Raw genomic sequence first — 16,739 nt, 5'->3', positions numbered from 1 at the left:
GTCATTTTTTGACCAGTTTTAAGCCTAAAATTGAATAAATATTCATTCTAAAGATGATTTCTGTTCATATTGGGTCGATATTTGACGAAACAAAAAAATCAGCGTTTGGAAGTAAAAACGCTGATTTTTTTACATGTCATTTTTTGACCAGTTTTAAGCCTAAAATTGAATAAATATTCATTCTAAAGATGATTTCTGTTCATATTGGGTCGATATTTGACGAAACAAAAAAATCAGCGTTTGGAAGTAAAAACGCTGATTTTTTTACATGTCATTTTTTGAACAGTTTTAAGCCTAAAATTGAATAAATATTCATTCTAAAGATGATTTCTGTTCATATTGGGTCGATATTTGACGAAACAAAAAAATCAGCGTTTGGAAGTAAAAACGCTGATTTTTTTACATTCATTTTTTGAAGTTTTAAGCCTAAAATTGAATAAATATTCATTCTAAAGATGATTTCTGTTCATATTGGGTCGATATTTGACGAAACAAAAAAATCAGCGTTTGGAAAAAAATTAAATATTCATTCTAAAGATGATATTGGGTCGATATTTGACGAAAAACGCTGATTTTTTTAATGTCATTTTTTGAAAAAAAATTGAATAAATATTCAGAATGTTTGTTCATATTGGGTCGATATTTGACAAACAAATTGAAAATAAAGTAAAAAACGCTGATTTTTTTACAAAAGCCTAAAATTGAATAAATATTCATTCTAAAGATGATTTTTGTTCATATTGGGTCGATATTTGACGAAACAAAAAAATCAGCGTTTGGAAGTAAAAACGCTGATTTTTTTACATGTCATTTTTTGACCAGTTTTAAGCCTAAAATTGAATAAATATTCATTCTAAAGATGATTTTTGTTCATATTGGGTCGATATTTGACGAAACAAAAAAATCAGCGTTTGGAAGTAAAAACGCTGATTTTTTTACATGTCATTTTTTGACCAGTTTTAAGCCTAAAATTGAATAAATATTCATTCTAAAGATGATTTCTGTTCATATTGGGTCGATATTTGACGAAACAAAAAAATCAGCGTTTGGAAGTAAAAACGCTGATTTTTTTACATGTCATTTTTTGATCAGTTTTAAGCCTAAAATTGAATAAATATTCATTCTAAAGATGATTTCTGTTCATATTGGGTCGATATTTGACGTAACAAAAAAATCAGAGTTTGGAGGTTCAAACTCTGATTTTTTTTGCAAGTTATTTTTTGATCACTTTTAAGCCTAAAATTGAATAAATATTCATTCTAAAGATGATTTCCATCAAAATCTCCATGATTTTTAAATAAATAAAAAAAAATTTTTTTGGGGCACAGCGTTACTGACACACACACACACACACAGACGACAAGTCGAATTTAATACCGCATTTTTTCTTCGAAATGCGGTAAAAAATAATTTATTTTTAAATTGATTGAATTTAGTTAATTAATTAAAATTTTTAATTTTTTTTTAAAAAGATTTTTAAAAAATAATTTAAATAATTAAAAAAAATTAATTAATTTATTATTTAATTAAATTAATTTAAAATATTTATTTTGAAAAAATTTATTTAAAAAAAATAATTATTTTTCTTAATTAATTAAATTTGATTAATTATTTAAATTTAATCAATTAAAAAAATAATTATTTTTTTTAAATAATTTTTTTTAAAATAAATATTTTAAAATTTAATTTTTTTTAAATAGATTTTTAAAAAATTATTATTTTATTTAAAAAAATTTATTTAAAATTTTTAATTAATTTATTATTTAGTATTTAATTAAATTTAGGTATTTAAAATATTTATTTTTAAAAAAATTTATTAAAAAAAAATTTAATAATTATCTATGAAAATTTGTGAGCCTTTTTAAAATTCCTTAAAAAATTTCACTTTGTCCCACAGAGCAGAAAAAACATATAAAGACGATAAAAAATTGCCGAAAGAATGGGAGACGCAACAACCAAGACACATAAAAAACATATTTTCTTCACCTCCTGTACTCGAAACGCAGGCACGATAAGGAATGTTGATAAATGAAGATGCTTAAGTATCGATGTCAAGTAGATGTTACTTCCGTGCTTATAGGTCTTCATCTTCTCTTTTCGTGTCTCTTGTTTACATTATCCGAAAAAAAAAACAATTCGTCGAGTATTGGTCGTTCGTTAAACCTTCCTTCTTGACACGACCTTGATCCTCCAATAAACTCGTGGGCGTAATTTTATTTGGTTCTTTTTTTCTTGGCATCCATTCTGATTGTAATTCATTTTTTTATATTGCTACATAAATAGGAACATGTACAGCTATCAGCGAAATCAGGTCAGTATTCTGTGGTAGGTACGTGCAAAAATTATCAAAAGGACGCTTTATCATCTGTTATCCATGTTTTTTATCATATGAAGCGGAGTAAGTAAAGGCTTTCTATTGAATGATGACCAACAAAAAGGTAACTAACTGAAAGGAATTCGATTTTATTGAACGTTTATAGGAAACTTGTGAGTTGAAAAGTTTATGGAAAAATGGAAAAAAAGTTATTAAATTGATGCAGAAAAGATGCTTAAAAGTCAAAAATGGGTTAAAAGTCAAAGATTTTGATCCAGATTTAAAAAAAAAAACTTGATACAACTCAAAAAATTGTAAAATGTCAATTAACGGTCAAAGGCTTCTGTGAAAATTCAAAGTCCATACAAATTTTGAAATGCTATAACTCAAGTTTTGCTTTACGAATCTCTTTGCAATTTTTTGCATTGAAACACTTTGAGCTAAATGAAAGTTTCTATGAAGAAAAATTTGGAAAATGTGTCGAAAAACTCGAGAAATTCAAGATTTTTAAATGTTAACTTAATTGCATAACCACAGGAGCATAAAACAAAAAAAATTCAAACTTACAAACAAAAAAAGCTTTGCTTGATAGAACGAAGTTTACTGGTCCGTTAATTTAAATTAAAAAAAAAATTTCAAAAAATATAGATATTTAAAATTTTGGCAATTATAAAATTAAAAATGTTTTTAATCATATAAAAAATTAATTAAATTAAAATTAAATTATTTTTCTGAATTTTAAAAAAATAAACTTTTAAATTAATTTTATTTTAATTTTCAAACATATTTTTACAATTAAAAAAAATTTCAATAAATTGTCAAATTTGAATTTTTTTTAAATTTCTAAAGTAATTTTTTTTATAATTCTCTTAAAAATTTTAAAATTTTAAAAAATTTTTAATTTAAATCAATTTATTTCAATATTATTTTATTTTTAATTAAATTTTCTATATTTAACTAAATTAAATTTTTATTACAGCTCATTTATGACATCAAAGTCAACCGTTTCCTGACATGATAATCGACCTTCCCAACCTGCGTGTCAAAAATTCCTCAACAACCTGTCATTATTTTGAGTAACATTTTTATTATAACGACCTAAATTGACTTCCGATTCCTTCTATTATTCTTCCGTGATCGATAAAAACACGAGAAAAATTAATTTATAAAACTTTTTTTCATGTACTTTATTTTCATTTATTATATCAATTAAATTTTCGTTGAAGGAAAACGTCCTAAAAATACACAAACTTTTGTAATTATAACAATTTTGTCCATCGATCGAGAAAAACATTTTCAGCAGAAATCATTTGAGACAGACAAACATTGTTTGCTCGTGATAGTGATGCGCACTAAAAGCCATGGTAGAAACGGAAATTATGTATGCAAAAACTTTCCTTTATTTATTTATTTTGCCATTAAATTAAAATCTGCTCCAAAAATAAAGCCGAGCTTTGATTGAAATGAACATTGTTTCCAAACTATTTAGAATATCGATTTTGTGTGTCTTTTTTTTCATTTGCCACAATACAAACGAACAAAAGGAAATTCGAGTTTTATGTGTAAATAAAATGGAAATCTATCTATTTTTCTTTCTTTTTTTCTCGCAGTGTTTTTATTTTATTTTTTGGAATGTCATGATTTTAATCAGAGAAATCGAGATGGAGTTGGCGCCGAAATGGAGATACCTGGTAGTCAAAAATTTGTTTTTAAGGAAGTTACAATTTTAGAAGTTGTTTCCAGTTTTAATTTTAAAATAATTAAATCTGGTAAAAAAGTTTAAAAATATCTGAAAACAAAATATATAATTAATTTTAAATTAAAAGTTTAAAAAAATACATAAAAATTTAATTATACTTAAAAATTACCAAAATGAACAAAAATTACATAAAATAAAATCTTTTATGAAAAATTAAAAACTATATCAAAAAAATCATCTTAAAAAAATTCTTAAAAAATGACATTTGTAAAAATTAAACATGAATGCTGAATAGAAAAAACAAAACTTAACATATAGGCTTTGAAGTAGCTGCCATATAAGCAAAAGAAATTTCCGTGGAATCACATTTACCGGAAAACTAAATTCGTAGACGATTTGCTTTGGCAAAACTCGATAAAGAAATTTTTATTCAAGACAGAAAATGAAAAATAGATTGTTTTGCCGCTGAGACCATGGTGACATTTGCAACGGTATATGGATACATAATAGATGATAATGGCTTAATTAAGGTAAAATATATGTTCAGAAACACAATTCCTCAAAAAATCTAACTAATGTGTGAAAGCGCAACGAACTCATTTGCAAAAAAAAATGGATTCGTCAATAACGAGGACTTTTATGACATGACCACGATCAATTACATATTTATCAACAAACCTGAAAACATTCATAACCAATTTAAAATAATATTCAACTATAGTAAGTACGACCTTTAGTAATTGAGACCTTTAGTAAGTAAAACCGTTAGTAATTAATTTATGATTCCCTTGGATTGGCTACTATGGACCACTTTCATAACTGCATTCAATATAAATTGGTTGAAAAATACCTATCTAAAAGGTAAAATTGTATTTTGACATTTTTTGGTCTAACAACTTGATAATAAATCAATTTTCATTCTAATTTTATAAATGTAAAAAATTTAAAAATCGTAAAGACAATTCAAAAACTACAAAATTCATTTTAAAAATTAAATAAAATTTCTTTAAAAGTAATTCAAAAAAATATTTTGAAATTAAGAAATTTCTAAAATTTAAAATTTATCTAAAATTTAATCAAAATTATCGACTATTCCTCAAAACGAAATATGACAAAATAATCATTATTTTATTAAATGTTTATTTTAAATTAATTTCTATTAATTTTAATAACTTTTTTTAATATTTAAAATATAAGAAAACTTTTGTATTTTTGAAATAAATAAAAATAAATTAACCCTTTTGATGTTAAAACTTGAAACAAATTCCATAATTGTCTCAACCTCATCAAAAGGATTATTAATAACAATTTTTCTCGGAACGAATAAATGTCGCAGATGTCCAGACGGAAAGTCGGATAACGAAAAATAATCCCAATCAATCAATTTATTTAGCTTATTATTATTTTTTATCGAACAAGGAAAAATACCCGAAAATCAGTGCGCGCGTAAAAGTAATTCTTCGGTAGGCGGTCATCATTATTTGGATGTCATAAATTAGTTTTATTAACTTTTTACGAGTGTCTTCCGATCAATAAATAATTCTACTGGGAGCACTTTTGACGAGGAAAATTAATGATCACAAAAATTATTATTTTTTTTTATTTTGTCATTAATAATAATCGCTAACCCAAAATTGACGCTTTTTTAATCTTCAATTGTCCATCAGCCAAATCATGTGTGAAATTTGACGAAAAATGGGCATAATTAAGCTTCCCATTCTCTTTCTCAAACACCTACCTGTTAATCGGAACAATGAAGCCAGTTGACTTTTTGTTCAGAATAATTTACTATTTTTTCGTGTAATCCAATTTTTATCATTTCTTCTTTTTTTGCGTGTTAGATTGTGTAGGAGGAGGCGCGATATCAGCAGGCAGTCTCTATAGCAAATAAAAATTTGTTGCTTTTTTCATCTTTTTTTTTCAATTTTTTTTAGAGTGAGTATGCGTTTGTTGGTAACATTATATAATGTCGTAAATTCCTTTTTTCTACATTTTTTTATGATTTTTTGTGTCACTTGTTACTCACTCAATTATTTTTTTGCAAGGAAAATTTCCATTAAAATTGGATTCAGGCAATTTTTTAAATTTTTGAATTTTTTTTTTTACTCGCGAAAATAAAAAAATTATTTTTTTCAGTTTTTGTTGCGAGATTTTTGCCAAAAATTAAGCTTTTTAGCTAACTGCACTAATGTTTAATTCAAAAAGCAAAATTATGATGAAAATTAATGAATTTTTACACTTTTTTCACTAATTTCTATGATTTTTTACGTAAAATTTATATATTGTCCTGTTGAAAGCCACAAGGAGAATGTCGTGAAAAAACGACGAAACTGAGAAAATTTCATCGATTTTACTCGATTTTTTGTCTCTCCATCCACACAGATGATTTTACGTGTTGTGATAAATTTCCAAAGAAAAATTGAGAGAAAATGAGAGAATTTTCTCTCTCTCGTAACTGATAAGGACATGAATGAATGAAAATTTCGTCCTGTGAATGATTTTATTTAACATCAAAGCCAAAAACGCGCGTTTTTCACGTCTTTTATTTTTTTTGTAAAATTCATTGACTACTTTAGGGCCCAAAAATTCAACTATATTTCATGAAAATCGTACAAAATGCGTAAAATTCGTTCAATAAATGCAGAAAATCATCAGCTACGACGAAAGACTTCCGATAATTTTCGAAACTTGGAACGTCGTTCATCTGAAGAACATCAAAAGCGGTCCTTAAGTTCAAAAGAATCAATTTTGCTTCAGAAATTAGGTCGTCTCCGATGTTTATGAAGTACGAAAGTGGCTTTTGGTACTCGTTTCCACAAAAAATCTCCGAATCTTTTGGTGAATTTAGACAAATGCTGGTTTGTTTGAACGTTCGATGGTCCCGTTGGAGGATCAGGAGCTCAGATTCACAATCAACTCTAAAAAAAATTTTTTAAAATATTAATTTTTTGATAAGAAAAAATGATTTTTCTTACAATTTCGACGAATGTTCATTCAATAAAAAATTTAGTTCGGCAGTAATTTCACCCAGCACGGCTTCGGTAACTTCTTTTGGATATTTTTGAGGAACAGAACTACAAAAAAAATATTTTTTTAAAGAAATTCAAGGATCAAGGACAAACTTTACCTCGTGAGTAACTTTAATTTGCTTGACAATTGCCACATTTTTTGTATTTTTGTCTTTTCAGAGTCCAAAAATGCCTTTAGTTGGTCGACGAATTTGATTGTTTGTGCCGCAAATGCTTTTAAAGTTGATTGACAGTCAGTTTCCATGGTCCCGAGCTGCGGATGAGATGAGGGAAGGGTCTTCGGAAGTCATCACAGTTGATTTTTTGAATGAAAATTTAGAAAAAATAGTGAAATTTCGGAGTTTTTTAGAGGTAAACAAGGCCTTGCGTGTTAATTTTGTAAAGGTTTTTTGCTAATTCAACTGAAATGAGACGAATGAAAGTGATAAAATTTAATTTTTTACTGAATTTCCTTCGTGATTTCAGGTTTTTGTGATTTTTCTTTAATTTTTCGAAAAAAATTTGATTTTTTTGAAGAGTTAATTGAAGATTAAACACAGGAAATTTTTTTTCAATAGGAGAAAATGGTATTCAAATGCCAAGAAGACAGTTTTTTACGAGAGGTACTTACTCAATTTTTTTATTTCCTGATTTTTTTCATCAAATTTTTTCTTTTTTAGTTCACAACTCGCGTAAAATCCGTTCAACCCGATGAAAAAGGAGTTTTTGTCGTGTGCGAAGACACCATTATCTTCCCCGAGGGCGGCGGTCAACCATGCGATCATGGAAAAATCAACAATTTTCCCGTCACGAACGTCATTCGGAAAGCCGGCGATGCTCTTCATTTCATCCCGTTGGAAAATTCCTCAGATTTCACGTTGAAAGAAGGCGACGAAGTGCATCAGGAAGTCAATTGGGCACGTCGTCAAGACCATATGCAACAACATTCGGGTCAACATCTCATCACGGCGTTGTTTGATCGCGAATTTAAAATTCCCACAAAATCTTGGTGGCTTGGCGAACGCACTTCTTACGTCGATTTGGATGCCAAAGACGTCACGCAGGAGCAAATTTCGCACGTTGAACGGATTTGTAATGAGCTGATTGCTGCTGCGACGCCCGTTCGAGTCGATGTCTATCAACCGGATGATCCAATTTTGCAATCTGATGAGTTGAGGGCGCCGCGCGATTTGCCCGATGATGTCGTTGGACCGATTCGCGTTGTCACGATTGAAGGTGTCGAGAGTAATAGGTGCTGCGGAACGCATGTTAAGCACTTGGGACAACTTCAGGCGGTTAAGTTGTTGAATTTGGAGAAGACTAAAGGGAAGTTGATGTTGCATTTTTTGGTTGGAAATCGAGTTTTGGCCAAGTTGGGAGAAGCTTTTGAGCGGGAGTGTCAACTTAATACAATTTTAAAGTAAGATTTTTAATTTTTTTTAATAATTTTTTGATTAAAAATATTTTTTTCTTTTTTTTAGCGGCGCTCCGGATCGTCATTTAGGTAAAAAATTATTTTAAACCGATTAAAATTTATTTCAATTTTTTTTTCTTTGCTTCATTTCAATTTTTTTTTTATTTTTTTTAATATTTTTTTTAACATTTTTTAAAATATTTTCTTTATACTTTTATACTCTAAATAGTTTTTTTTTTCATAAATACTTTTCTCATTTTTTTAATTTTTTAAGATTTTTCTAATTTTGAAAGGTTGAAAATCCTTTAAAATGCAATATAATTTTTTAAAAAAAAATTTTTTTACAAATATTTTCAAAAATTTCGAAAAAAAAAATTTTTTTTTAAATCTTCTGAGTTAAATTTTTAATATTTTTTTTTTTATCAAAAATTACCTTAAAAAGTGCTCTAAAGTAATTAAAAATTTAAAACAAAAAAAAATAATTAAAAATTTTTGAATAATTTTTAAAGAAAAAAATTCTAATTGCATTAAAAAATTTGTAATAAAAAAAATAGAAAAAAAAATCTTAAAAATTATAAAAAAATAAAAAAAAAATTTGATGATTTTTTTAAAAAATTAAAAATATTGCGCAATTAAAATTTCGAATTGCAAAGAAAAAAATTTTTTAAATAATTTTAAAACCTCCTTAATTTATGAAAAATCATCAAAATTTAATTTTTTTTTCTTCACAGAATTGGCTACCAAACTTCAAGCAAGTCAAAAATCCTCAACAAAATTGCTAAAATCTCTCGCAAAGGAACTTGCCTTGTACGAAGCGATGCTCATGAAGCAAAATCCCGAGAAGCGATACTATTTTGTGCATCGCCACGATGGAATCGACCAAGAATTTCAAAATAATTTCCTGCGACAAGTAGCGGAAAGTTGCAAAGAAACCGTACTTTTCATTACTTTAGGCGACGATTCGAACAAGGGATCATTTTTGCTTCAAGGCCCGCCCGAAGTGCTCAAAGACTTGTACGACGAGATCTGCAAAAAACTCGATGCAAAGGGAAATGGCAAAGGAAACCGTTTCCAAGGGAAAGTAAATAACCTTAAAGGCACGAAAGACTGTGATAAGCTCATAATAAACTATTTTTCGGCAAAATCACAATAAAATTGAGGAACTGCGGAGAATAAATAGACACGTTTTTTAGTCCAAAAGACTTTTTTTCTTGTATTCACTTAATTAAGGGAGAGTTTACATTGTTGTTGTTGTTGCATGACGGATCCAGCTGGCATCATCGGATGGTATTTGGAGCTAAAAAATTCGATTTTTATAGATTTTTCAAAGATTTTTGGGAATTTTTAAGTCTCACCTGCAATCCATGCGTCGCAAAAACACGCCAACAACTTATCTCAATCTTCTGGCTTCACGTTCGGATTCCAACAATGTCAAAATATCGCCTTCGCGAACGGGTCCCTTAACGTTGCGGATAATTTGACGATTGGTTTCGTCCAAGAACTCAACTTTAACTTGTGTACATTGACCTTGGGATCCAGTACGACCAAGAATTTTAATGACACGGGCCAAAACTGCGGGTTTATCCATGGTTTTTTTGAGTTTTCTTTGCGATAAAGTTCACAAAACGTGCGTCTCGTGGTAGTCGTAGACGGGAAAAAGACAGAAGCGAGAGTTGACAGTTGACAGGTTCACATTTTCAAACGCCTCAAATTGGGTTATCAATTTCATTCGTCTCATTTATGTCATTACGGCGTCATTCATTAATGGCAATCGGATCTTTTTTTAAATATAAAAATTTAAAAAACTCTAAATTCTAAGGAAAAAATTAACAATTTTTAAGTTTTTTACCAAATATTTAATTTTTAAATTAAAAAAATAATTTAATTTAGAGAAATTTCTTAATATTAAATCAACTTCTAATTTTCCCGCCATTTTTTACCACTTTTCTAATTTTTCATGAATAAATAAATAAATATTAATGCAACTTTTTCTCAATTTCAGCAACTTCCTTCTTTGTCATTTTTCGAGCGTTTTTGTTTTGTTTAATGACGCCAGCTACTTGCAAAGCTCCCGGACCACTTCCCAAGTATGCATATTTGTATTTGATCGCAGCGATCACTTGCTAAAAAGTGAAAAAATCATTGAAATTTCATTTTCAGAGAAAAATCTTCAAGAAATTCTTACAAGAACGAGTTTTATGAGGAAAACAGCGAAGGTTAAAAATGCAATTGAAAGAAGAGCTCCTTCAGCTGATGGAAAATCGATTCCATCTTTGTGCTTTTCGACGCCATATTCTTCTTCTTTTTCATCCCAAATGGATCTTTTGGCGCGTGATGTGAACAAGTTTTCAATTCGAGTGACTATCAAAGGAAAAATTGTAAATGAAAAAATTTTAACCTCAAAATCTTAATATTAACTTACGAATTAAGGAAGCAATTTTATCACGTAAGCTTTCAAGCAACATAACCTTTTCCTCGACAGTTCTTGAAGTTTTCAGCAAAAACTTATCCTGAATTTGTTTCAAATACTTTAGAAATCCCGCAAAACTGAAGTTTTTCCATGAAGGCGTTACAACTTGAGCTGATTTCGTGGATTCTGAAGCTGAGTCCAAATCATTGGTAAGATCCTCATATTCTAAGAAAATTTTTTGATGATTCTGTTGACGCGAACAAAGGCTTCTTATAAAAACTTACCTTCATCGTAGTACTCGTCAATTTCTTCTTGCGTTGTTTCAAAGTCAGGTTTTGGTACCTCGTCACTTTCTTCAACGTCGTTTTCTACTTCGATTTTTTCCGTCGTCGTTGAAGTAACAGTTTTTATTTCTTCTTCCTCTTCAAGCTCTTCTATTAAAGTTTCTTTCACGTCATCCGTTACCATCATCGATTCCTCATCCAATTTCGAGTCTATTTGATTGTGTTTCCTTCGTTTTATTCCCTTTTTCACGAGAACTTCAGGTCCTGCTGACATCATCGGAGTCTTTGAGGAAATTATAATATTTTTAGGAAATCCCAAACCCTCATCGTCTTGCAATGGCGTCGATTCGGGACTAACGATCGTATAATCAATACTTTCAGCAATGCTCGGAGATCCCGTTACACGAGCGAAACTCGTATTACGCCAACGGTAATAGTTACTCGAATCGAAATTATCTCCGCCAGAAAAGGGAGAAGATCTTCGTGTATTCCAGGGGCGAATTTTGTAATCATCTAAACTTCTGCTGTCCTCATAGGATCGCGAACTAGATATTGGAAAGTATTCTTCATAACTGTTCTCGTCTTTGATCACAAGAGGTTTAGCTTTGAAATCTTTAATAATTTTCGTTGAACTTGAATTTGGGCGCGGAGGAGCAATCTGAGGCAATTCAACCCATTCAGCTCGCACAAAGTAGGGCAAAAATATGAAAATCAACATTTTTGTTAAAGAAAAGGTTTAAACACAACAAAATCTGAGAGAAGACTAAAACTTTTTCTATGCAATTTTGTCAAATTATGATGATGAGTCGGATGCTTACCATGCGTGTCTTCATAATGTGACGAAAAATAGATAAGAAATGTTAAGTTCTGTCATGCTTCAGTTCGTTTCAAGTGCAGTAATAATAATTCATATGCAGTAATTTCCCCTTCTTGTTTAGAAATTTGAGGAAGTCTCACTTTCGGTTTCATTTAAAACAAAATTTGGTTTTTCTTATAAAAGTTTAGTTTTTAATTCGACATCATAGCGTCTCGTTCAAGATCTTTTTTACTAACATACTCCACACATTTGCTCGGATCTGTTGGAAAGAATTCTTGACATTTTGTCATAAGTCGTTTCAGGCCCTGAATGTATTTCCGTTGAGTCTCGTCGTTCATCACATGAGCTACGTTTTTGGAAAAAATCTTTTCTCGTCCCGTACGTGCGTGAATACCAACCATAGTGACTCCAATAGGCCAGGGGGCGTTTCCAATAGCCATCGTCAAATAAGCATCTGAGGCTTTCAGGTAATCTCGTTGCAATAAATGCTTCACAATGTCTGTCAAACTGTCCAAAATATCCTCCGGCAAGGTTTTGTTCTTCAACTTTCTCAAAAGGGGCTTCAGGTATACTCGAGTTTGGGTGAATGTGGCTCGTGCAATTTTTCCCTTTGTCGTTCGTGATGCCTGAGACGATGCTTTGTCGAATTCATCTTGCCATAATTTCAAGAGGTATTCAAGTAACGTATGGATGCAGTGCAAATCGTGATCTCTGTTTCCGCGCCCTAATTTTCCCGCCATTTCTTGGATCGTCTCCATTGTTACAGACTCGTCGATGGAATATTCTTCTTCCTTTTTCTTGTTTTGAATTTCCAATTGACCATCAGATTGAAGAAGTTCTTTGAGGTAGGCTTGATCAACTTCTTCCATGGCTTCTTGGAAATCGTTGCGAAAACCGCGATTGACTTCAGGGGCGGAGATCTCGAGTTGGCGTAAACGTTTGCATGCGTCGTGCTCGGTTTCGCCAAAAAGCCAAATAGGTTCGCAGCGTTCACGTAATTTACGAATGACTTCACTTCGGGGCAGGTCAGCTAACTTTGAAACGGTGTCGAAGGATTTTTCGGGACTTTCTACATCTAAAAGAGAGAAAGTTTGTTAGAAATTGAAGGAAAATTGTTTTGAAAAAAGATCGTACTTGTTGATTTTTGTGAACTTTCGCCCTCGGAAGGTTCTTCTGGTTTAGCTCCGTACTTTTCTAAGTAACTTTTGCGTTCCTGTTCAATTAGTTCTCCACGTTTAAAGTATTTTTTCTTCTCGTCCTGTGAAAAAATCAAAAGGAAATTCATTAAAATGGTTCAAAAAGTAGGTTTTCGAATAAAATTGCTTACCACTAATTTTTGTTCCTCAAGTAATTTTCTCTTTTTTGCGATTTCTGCCTTTAAAATGTCCATTTTTGTGGTTTAAATATCAAAAATTAATTAAAAAAACAAAAACTTTTTGTTTATTATTGTTTTCTGCTGACATAAAACTGCTTACTGCTTACATTTTGCAATTGATAACATGTTTCTATTTTTTGCATTCTGGGGCACTACTGTCAAAATTGTCAATCTCAGCTGTGTGAAAAAACAACAACAAAGACTGAATTTCTCGTAAAATTCTAAAATTCTCGTAAAATCCATCACGATGCCGAAGAAGATGGGAATCAACACGAAAGCCGTGGAGGCAAAAGAGCGCAAGGCAGCGACGAAAAAGGCTGAAAATGACAAGAAAGAGAAGGCAAAAGAGGATGCTTATTGGGCTGACGACGACGCAAAATTAGCAAAAAAGAAGAAACAAAGGGTATGAGATTTTTTTCTCGAAATTTCGATAAATTTTCATTAAAATTATTTTTTTTCCATAGGAAGAAGAGGAAAAGAAACGCCTGGAACAACAACGAAAGAAACAAGAAGCCAAGGAATTGTTGGAAAAGGAAATGTCTTCGATACAAACGACTGCCAAACTGCCACAATCGAAAATTACGCGCGCCCAAGTCGAAGCGGAACTCGAAAAACGCAACAAAGCCGTCGAAAACTTGAACAAGGAACAAAAACCGAAATTCGTGAAACCGCTGCCCATCGAAGAAAATCTCTCGGAACTCAATCGCGCCATGTTCGAAACGCATATCGCGACAAATATCGACGAAGCACTTGCCGTTCTCTCATCTGGCGATACTGGCGACGACAAACACCCCGAAAAACGCATGAAGGCAGCTTACAAGGCATACGAAGACGCCCAATTGACACGCATGAAGGCGGACAATCCGAGCTTGAAATTATCGCAACTCAAACAAATCATCTTCAAAAATTGGCAAAAATCCCCCGAAAACCCGATGAACCAATTAAAATAATAAGGAATTTTATCTCTCTAGTCTGGAAGTTGCCTCAGGAACGGAAAAAATGAAGAATGAACGAAAAATTTTATTTTTTCTCTTATTTTATTTTTAAATATTTCGTCTCAAAAAATAATTTTTTTCTTAACTAATTTTGACATTTTTGTATAAAAAAAATCGATAAAATCGAAATTTTCTTAAATTAATTTTTTTTTCTCTTTTAATATTTATTAAGATATTGTGGAGATGATGTGTAGAAATTAAATATAAATAAATTATATGACTAAAAATACACTGGTTCTTAAACTTTTTTTTTTCATCAAGTGTCGAGTTTCCTAATTTGCTCAACTTGACTCGTACTAAATACTAATTGGTTGCTAGCTTGCTAAATATTTCGACTTCAGTCAAAACTTAATTTTTACATTATATTTTAAAGGCGAAAAAAAAAATTTTTAATTATTTTTGACGTTTGACAGATGACAGGTGTCAAAAATGTTTTACAAAGTTTTCGAATTTACGCAAAATTTAGCTTAAATTAGGATAATTTTAATTAAAAATGAAAGAAAATAACCTCAAAATGCATAAAATTTACGTTTTGAAGAAAATTTTGACAGCTGTCATGTTGACATTTATACAAATTTTGTCGAATTTTTAGTTTTCCTCAAGTTTTTTAAAATTATTTTTAACTTTATGAAAAATTGTTTTAGAATTTATCTTCAAAATATCATAAAATAAAAAAATCTTAAAATTTTAATTTTTTATGAAATTTTGACAGCTGTCATTTTGACATTTTACTGAATTGTCAGCTTTCAAAATCAAATAATGTAAATTTTTAAAATCTTTACTCAAAATTCACAAAATATTCTCTTTAATTTGTTAAAAAAAATAAAAGTTCAAAAAAATTTTGACATTTGTCACTTTGACAGTTTAACAAATTTTGCTGATTTTACAATATTCTGATTTAAAAGATTTTTTTTTATTTCTTCAAAATTACAAAAAAATTAAGAAAAAATTTATCAAACTTTATTTTTTTTAGGATAATTTTGACAACTGTCAAAAAAAAATTAATGTAATAAAAAAATAAATTTCTAATTTTTTTCTGTAATGTTTTAAATTTTTTTTCTGAAAATTTCTAAATTTTTGATAAGATGTTTTTAAATTTTTCTTTAAAATGACATATTTGAGAAAAAAAACTTTTTTTTTAATTTTAAATTTTTACAAAATTTTGACATCTGTCAACTGTCAAAAAATTTAATGAAATAAAAAATTTCTAAAAATTATTAATTTTACAAAAAATTTCAAATTAAATTTAAAAAAGTATTTTGCCTGAAACTTTTTAAATTTTTGTCTAAAAATTTTTAATTTTTTTTCTGAAAAAAAATTTTTTTTTAAACTTTTTTAATTATTTTTCTAAAAATTTTATTTTTTTTTTTCTAAAAACTTTTAAATTTTGAAATATTTTTAAATTTTTTTCTGAAATTTTTTTAAACTTTAAATTTTTTCGCCTTTCTTAAATAAATATTTTTCCTTTATTAAATTAATTAATTAATTTCTAATAATAAATGTTGAAAAAACTCAAAAAATAATAATAAATAGCTATTTACAAAACAAAAAAGCTTCAAATGTCGCAAAGAAGAGAGAACTTTATACCGACTCTAAGTAGCTACACAAATATTTGTCTCTTCAAAATAAATGCTTAGCTGTTTCAAATGCGTTAATATTTTTCCGTCACGTGACTTAACCTTGTTTCAGACTTCTTCTACTGTCCTCATCATCGCCGCTATAATTAACTAACGCATTGAAAAACGCTTCTAAACTGTCAATTTCCTTCACAGGAGGTTTCGATGTCGTCGTCGTCGTTGTCGAACTTTGCATTTCCATCAATTTTTCCGTCGTCGACGGTTGATTTTCTTCAATTTTCTTCGTGACTTCCTTCGTCGCAAGAATTTCCGGGAAAGGTTCTTCACGCGGAGCTGCTTCAATTATCGCACTTTGTTTGACATTTGTGTCGGCGGTGTAAATTGGCTGAAATCCCGTCAAAAATTCGGGTTGAAAGTGATCCGGATCGAAGGTTTTTGTGGTCATTTCGAGAGCTTGCGGGGCATTTTTCATCGTTTCTGTCTCAGTTTCGGCGACATTTGTGTCAGCACGATCGATTTTGTTGTTGTCAAAGTGCGGTTGGAATTTTGGGGGCGTTCCTTGTGTCACGATAGCCCATCCTTCGAAGACATTTGAGGGCGTGGCTTTGTTCGGAAGATTCGCACTGGCGTAAAAGGGGGCTTGGAAGGGTTCTTTTACGTGATGATCGTAATCGTAATCGTGGAAATACGTTTGTTCGGTTTGCGATTCGTGCGTTATGATGTTCGGCATCGAGTACATTTCGTGCGACGTTGAGTCGTAAATGTGCGGGCCTTTGTGGTTGATTGGGCGGGGCGTTGGCGTGAAAGCAAAGGCAATTGGAGATCCTGTGGCATCGGAAACGGGCG

The 16,739-nt window shown here is 30.0% G+C and overlaps 4 protein-coding genes and 1 long non-coding RNA gene across 5 annotated transcripts; 2 read left to right on the top strand and 3 right to left on the bottom strand.

Moving 5' to 3' along the window:
* Positions 1-6,581: 6,581 nt before the first annotated feature.
* Positions 6,582-7,426, bottom strand: LOC134834992 (uncharacterized). Its single transcript, XM_063849833.1, has 3 exons — positions 7,141-7,426; positions 6,989-7,087; positions 6,582-6,931 (listed from the first exon to the last, which is right to left on the bottom strand). Exons 1-3 carry the CDS (start codon positions 7,284-7,286, stop codon positions 6,601-6,603), a joined length of 576 nt encoding a protein of 191 aa, XP_063705903.1. The 5' UTR covers positions 7,287-7,426; the 3' UTR covers positions 6,582-6,600.
* A 64-nt stretch (positions 7,427-7,490) lies between these two features.
* Positions 7,491-9,635, top strand: LOC134834086 (alanyl-tRNA editing protein Aarsd1). Its single transcript, XM_063848628.1, has 4 exons — positions 7,491-7,644; positions 7,702-8,441; positions 8,503-8,525; positions 9,167-9,635. Exons 1-4 carry the CDS (start codon positions 7,606-7,608, stop codon positions 9,586-9,588), a joined length of 1,224 nt encoding a protein of 407 aa, XP_063704698.1. The 5' UTR covers positions 7,491-7,605; the 3' UTR covers positions 9,589-9,635.
* On the bottom strand, positions 9,549-9,835 carry LOC134834087 (uncharacterized). The gene is made up of 2 exons (XR_010162144.1): positions 9,791-9,835; positions 9,549-9,732 (listed from the first exon to the last, which is right to left on the bottom strand). It is a non-coding gene; the product is annotated as an uncharacterized LOC134834087 (long non-coding RNA).
* Positions 9,836-12,119: 2,284 nt separating this feature from the next.
* On the bottom strand, positions 12,120-13,407 carry LOC134834261 (pre-mRNA-splicing factor 18). Its single transcript, XM_063848852.1, has 3 exons — positions 13,274-13,407; positions 13,081-13,204; positions 12,120-13,021 (listed from the first exon to the last, which is right to left on the bottom strand). The coding sequence occupies exons 1-3, from the start codon at positions 13,334-13,336 to the stop codon at positions 12,138-12,140; spliced, it is 1,071 nt and encodes a 356-aa protein (XP_063704922.1). The 5' UTR covers positions 13,337-13,407; the 3' UTR covers positions 12,120-12,137.
* Positions 13,408-13,503: 96 nt separating this feature from the next.
* LOC134834531 (coiled-coil domain-containing protein 124) lies at positions 13,504-14,531 on the top strand. Its single transcript, XM_063849248.1, has 2 exons — positions 13,504-13,724; positions 13,786-14,531. The coding sequence occupies exons 1-2, from the start codon at positions 13,569-13,571 to the stop codon at positions 14,269-14,271; spliced, it is 642 nt and encodes a 213-aa protein (XP_063705318.1). The 5' UTR covers positions 13,504-13,568; the 3' UTR covers positions 14,272-14,531.
* The last annotated feature ends 2,208 nt before the right edge of the window (positions 14,532-16,739 follow it).

The sequence above is a fragment of the Culicoides brevitarsis genome, chromosome 3 (assembly GCF_036172545.1).
Source record: "Culicoides brevitarsis isolate CSIRO-B50_1 chromosome 3, AGI_CSIRO_Cbre_v1, whole genome shotgun sequence".
Lineage (NCBI taxonomy): Eukaryota > Metazoa > Arthropoda > Insecta > Diptera > Ceratopogonidae > Culicoides > Culicoides brevitarsis.
The sequence above is the reverse complement of the archived record's forward strand: the minus strand, read 5'-3'. Positions and strand labels throughout refer to the sequence as shown.